Source organism: Corvus brachyrhynchos, unplaced genomic scaffold (genome assembly GCF_000691975.1).
Source record: "Corvus brachyrhynchos isolate BGI_N302 unplaced genomic scaffold, ASM69197v1 scaffold351, whole genome shotgun sequence".
Lineage (NCBI taxonomy): Eukaryota > Metazoa > Chordata > Aves > Passeriformes > Corvidae > Corvus > Corvus brachyrhynchos.
Window position 1 is genome coordinate 370,072 of NW_008236203.1, and position 708 is coordinate 370,779.

The 708-nt window shown below is 62.4% G+C and overlaps 1 protein-coding gene across 1 annotated transcript in view; it reads left to right on the top strand.

The window, feature by feature from the left end:
- Window positions 1-702, top strand: part of LOC103621968 (probable E3 ubiquitin-protein ligase MID2) — a 60,217-nt gene extending 59,515 nt beyond the window's left edge. The window contains 3 exon segments of the mRNA XM_008640857.2: window positions 1-4; window positions 6-56; window positions 238-702. The exon segment at window positions 1-4 is cut by the window's left edge and continues 150 nt beyond it. Of these exon segments, the coding sequence (XP_008639079.1) occupies window positions 1-4; window positions 6-56; window positions 238-640 (458 nt within the window). The 3' untranslated portion in view covers window positions 641-702.
- The last annotated feature ends 6 nt before the right edge of the window (window positions 703-708 follow it).

Sequence of the window (708 nt, forward strand, 5' to 3'; positions counted from 1 at the left end):
TCATCCGTCACAGGGCCCTGCCACTACTGGGAGGGGGTGGTGGGATCCTCCACCTGGTAAGGCACCACTGGTGTGAGGGGGGATGCTTTCCCAGTCCGGCCTCTGCCAGAGATGCCCACCCTGTGTCCTTTCACGGGCAGGTGGGCTCTGAAAGCACGGGGTGTCGTGGCCATCAGGGCTGGGCCTGGTGCTGTGCCGAGGCTGGAGGGTGCTGAGCACAGCTTCTCTTCCCTGCAGGTATGCCATCGGCGTGGCTTACAAGTCAGCCCCCAAAAATGAGTGGATTGGGAAGAACTCCTCTTCTTGGGTCTTCTCCCGCTGCAACAACAACTTTGTAGTGCGGCACAACAACAAGGAGATGCTGGTGGAGGTGCACCCACAGATGAAGCGCCTCGGGGTCCTCCTGGACTACGACAACAACGCGCTCTCCTTCTACGACCCGGCCAACTCCCTCCACCTCCACACCTTCGAGGTCTCCTTCATCCTGCCAGTGTGTCCCACCTTCACCATCTGGAACAAATCCCTGATGATCCTCTCGGGGCTGCCCGCCCCGGATTTCATCGATTACCCCGAGCAGCAGGAGTGTAACTGCCGGCCCCAGGAGTCCCCATACGTGTCAGGAATGAAAGCCTGTCACTAGGCTGCGCAGGCCTGCCCGTGCCCCATGGCAGCCATGGCCGGGCTGGCGGGGGGGGGCGGGGCGGGGGG